Source organism: Chaetura pelagica, unplaced genomic scaffold, assembly GCF_000747805.2.
Source record: "Chaetura pelagica isolate M959 unplaced genomic scaffold, ChaPel_1.0 scaffold20, whole genome shotgun sequence".
Lineage (NCBI taxonomy): Eukaryota > Metazoa > Chordata > Aves > Apodiformes > Apodidae > Chaetura > Chaetura pelagica.
The window spans coordinates 5,012,475-5,015,722 of NW_009951958.1; the positions used below are offsets into that span (position 1 = coordinate 5,012,475).

Sequence of the window (3,248 nt, forward strand, 5' to 3'; positions counted from 1 at the left end):
ACTCTTTCTTAATTTTGTCAGCTTGATAAATTAGGGTCCTCCATGGAATTTGTTTAGACCATTGTTTTAAGCAGCACCAAAATGTACCAGACCAAATGTTAGTCCAGTTCTTTTTTGGAATCCTGTTGTAGTCTTGGCTTCTTCACAGCCATTCACTTGCATTGTGCCGAAACTACAGTCTTACAATAAAATGTTGCAGGGAGTCCCCAGCCTTGTAGCCGGAAAGGTGGTCACCTGCCTTCTACTCTGCTCAAGTTGAACCAAGAGTTTTTGTCAACTGCAGATATACTCTCAAAATTCTTCCCCTTCCCCCTTCTATCCCTGCAGCCGCTGAGTATTTTGACAGGGGCGTAAAAGCTGCTGTGTTTGAATTTAGAAATTGGCCAGTGGGATGAGAATGTGCAGCTGTGGAAGGCTTGAGTGCTCTGGCTTTGTCACTGCTCCTCTTGGGCACACCTATTTCTGTGTGGATTGTGGAAGCTTAAGGGGATAAAAATGGCCAAGGTAATTAGCAGATCTGGTGGAAATCAACTGGTCAGGCTCAGAAATTGTTTGAGGTGAGAAGGCAGCAGGCAAGCAGATACAATCTGATATGATGGAACTTTGTGACATGGAAAATCAAGCAAAACTAAGATATCTTTTAATTTTATTATATTTTTTTAAGAAATTGTTTGGGGTTTTTTTTGTTTTAAACAAAACAAACAAAAAAATCCAACAACTTATTTTAACCCAGGATCTCAGCTGCAGTGGCTGGTTGTAGGAGAAGTTGCCTAAATTGTCCAAGGGCATGCAATCTAGAGAGACAACCAGCCAGGGAGAATGAAGTCACACACTGCTTAGGTGCTTCACTTGCTGCAGACTATCTGCTCCATACTGGAAGTTGATTCTTTGGGGGTAAAGCGGAAACTTTTTGGTTGTTTTTTTTTCCTCTGGGATTCTTATGACACAACATCCCCATGAACTCTGCAGGGTATTTAACTTATTGGGAAGGGTGGCCAGATTCTCTCCTGTCTAAATACAGCATCTGCAGCAGCGTGGAATGAGTGTTGTACAGCTGTGAATGTTCCAGGCATTCAGTGTGTCTCCCTTTTCACACAATAGCTTCTATTTATGGGTTTTCATCAAGCTGGGCTCGTGCATTCAACATATCTTTGTGTGTCTGTGTTGTCTTTTTTTTTTTTTCCTTTTTCTTCCTTTTTTTTTTTCTTGCTTTTGTTTTTTAAGGTTTGTAGAAACTCCGAGCCACTTCTCCTGGAAGGAGAGTTACTACCGATCAGCCATGTCCCAGAGCTCACAGCCCAGGGAATTCCTCAGCCCAGAGGTGCTCCAGCATATCTGGGACTTCCTGGAACAGTAAGTAGTCCTTACATGGAGCCTGTGGAAGAAGGTGTTTTGGGACAGGATGCCTCTGTCATTAGGTTGCTCAGGGGACAGGGGGTTTTGGAGTCTTCTGTAGCTTTTGGTTAGAAGGTGTGGGTATGAGTCTGCGATGACTGACAGCTCTTGAGCTCTCAAGAGGCTCTTCATCCAGGCTATGGGGAACATATGCAGAGATGACCAGTGACACTCTCTTCTGCCTGCTTCCCAGAAAATGGTCACTTGAGGTGGACAGTTGGCATTTTCCTCTAAGGAAATGGGATCGTTGCTCTGTCCAGACTGCCGGTTTTTCTCCTTTGCTGATGCCAGGGAGGGAGAGGAAGTGTAGATGTTGCAGAGCTCACTCTGTCAGGGCTGTTGAAGGAAATAAAAGTGCCTCTGTTCACATGACTGATGCTGAGATGGTTACTGCTATAAATCATCCATGACTTGTGTCTTCATGATTTAACTTCTGTGCTCCTAACTCATTTCTTTGGGCAGGCAAGTGAAATGTGCCTCTAGGCCCTGTCCTGTTCAGGGGCTGCTGTTACTGCAGGGAGTGATGAAGTAGTTGTTCATCAGTAGTTATTTACTTTGTCCTAAGACTGCTTCATGGAAATGCCTAAGTCCTGGGTGACACCCTAGCAAATAGGGAGGGGAGGAAAACAGAATTTGGCCAATTTTAACTGCATTGCTCTGTTCTTTTCAGGCCAATATGCTCAGTTCAGCCAATCGATCTGAACTTCATCGATGGCCCATCTGAAAATGGCTCTACAAACAAAATAGAGATTAGCATGGACTGTGTCCGGGTGCAGGATACAGAGCTGAGTGACCCAATGTGGGTGAGTAGTGAAACTTCCTTAACCTTTGGGGACAAATGAGGAATTTTTGCAGGGGCTGTTCTTGCTTATTTCCCTGGGGCCATCTTCCTCCTCTTGGTGGAGGAGCTGTGGCTGATGCCTCTGACTGGGGATGTTCTTTCTCACCTGGCCTGTTGTGTCCCACCCACAGAAGCTGGTTGGGAGCTTGGCTCTGCTGAGTGTCTCTGGTGGTGGTGAACAGCCATGGCTGCACTTGAAGCTAAGCTGGACATTGTGTGACATGTGGAAAGGTGTTGCTCTTCTGTGCCTCCCTGGGGCTATGAGCCTTAGCAGGCTCACTCCTTACCTGCTGTTCCTCTCATTCTGCATCAATGGTAGGAGAAAGGGATGATGAGGCAGCTAAACAGGCAGAAGAGCTGTACAGTCTCAAGCACTTGCCTGGCTGCTCAACTGTCCTTGCTTGCTCCCTTGTTTGGAGCTAATTTATGTCACCTCAGTTGGTATTCTCAGCACAGCTGCAACTTTGCTGACCAAAGGCAGGGGTTCTTCACATTTTTTTTCTTCTCTGAAAGGTCAGATATGAATGAAAACTTGGTTTCAGATCATGGTTAGGTTTTTTCCTTTTGTGTCTCCAGATAGGCAAAGCTAGGGAGTATAATAAGTCTTGGCCCTGGGTGTCTAACCAGTGTGGCTTGAGACTGGAATGCAGCAGAGGCACTGGTTGTTGCTTGTTCATTGCCTTTGGCACAAACCAACCAGCTCTTTCTTAGCAATAGCTCTGGTGAAGAAGCCAGGTGCTGTTTTTTGCAGACTGGAGCAGGAGGTACTTCAGGAGCTCAAGCTGTTCATGTCCTGTTTCTCTTCTTCCTGGGGCTGGATGATTTGGGCTAAAAAAATTGGGCACAGTTTGAAATTTGGTGTTTGTAAATCATTTTGTTCCTCTGTGTTTCCATCCTGAGAAACTGTGTCGGTTAACTCCCTGGCTAATCAGCCACTATTTTTAATGTGCCTAACCACAGCATGTTGGTGGTCTCCATCCTGGCAGTGTTTGTCACTTGGAAAATCACACCT

The 3,248-nt window shown here is 45.4% G+C and overlaps 1 protein-coding gene across 2 annotated transcripts in view; it reads left to right on the top strand.

Annotated features, from left to right (window-relative positions):
• Positions 1-3,248, top strand: part of TP63 (tumor protein p63) — a 103,308-nt gene that overhangs the window by 18,808 nt on the left and 81,252 nt on the right. Inside the window, exons 2-3 of one of the 2 annotated variants that reach the window (XM_009999848.1) lie at positions 1,225-1,353; positions 2,066-2,198. In XM_009999848.1, coding sequence (XP_009998150.1) covers positions 1,225-1,353; positions 2,066-2,198 — 262 coding nt within the window. Of the gene's footprint in view, positions 1-1,224; positions 1,354-2,065; positions 2,199-3,248 lie in introns of those variants that run through there. The other variant, XM_009999863.1, reaches the window with a different exon arrangement.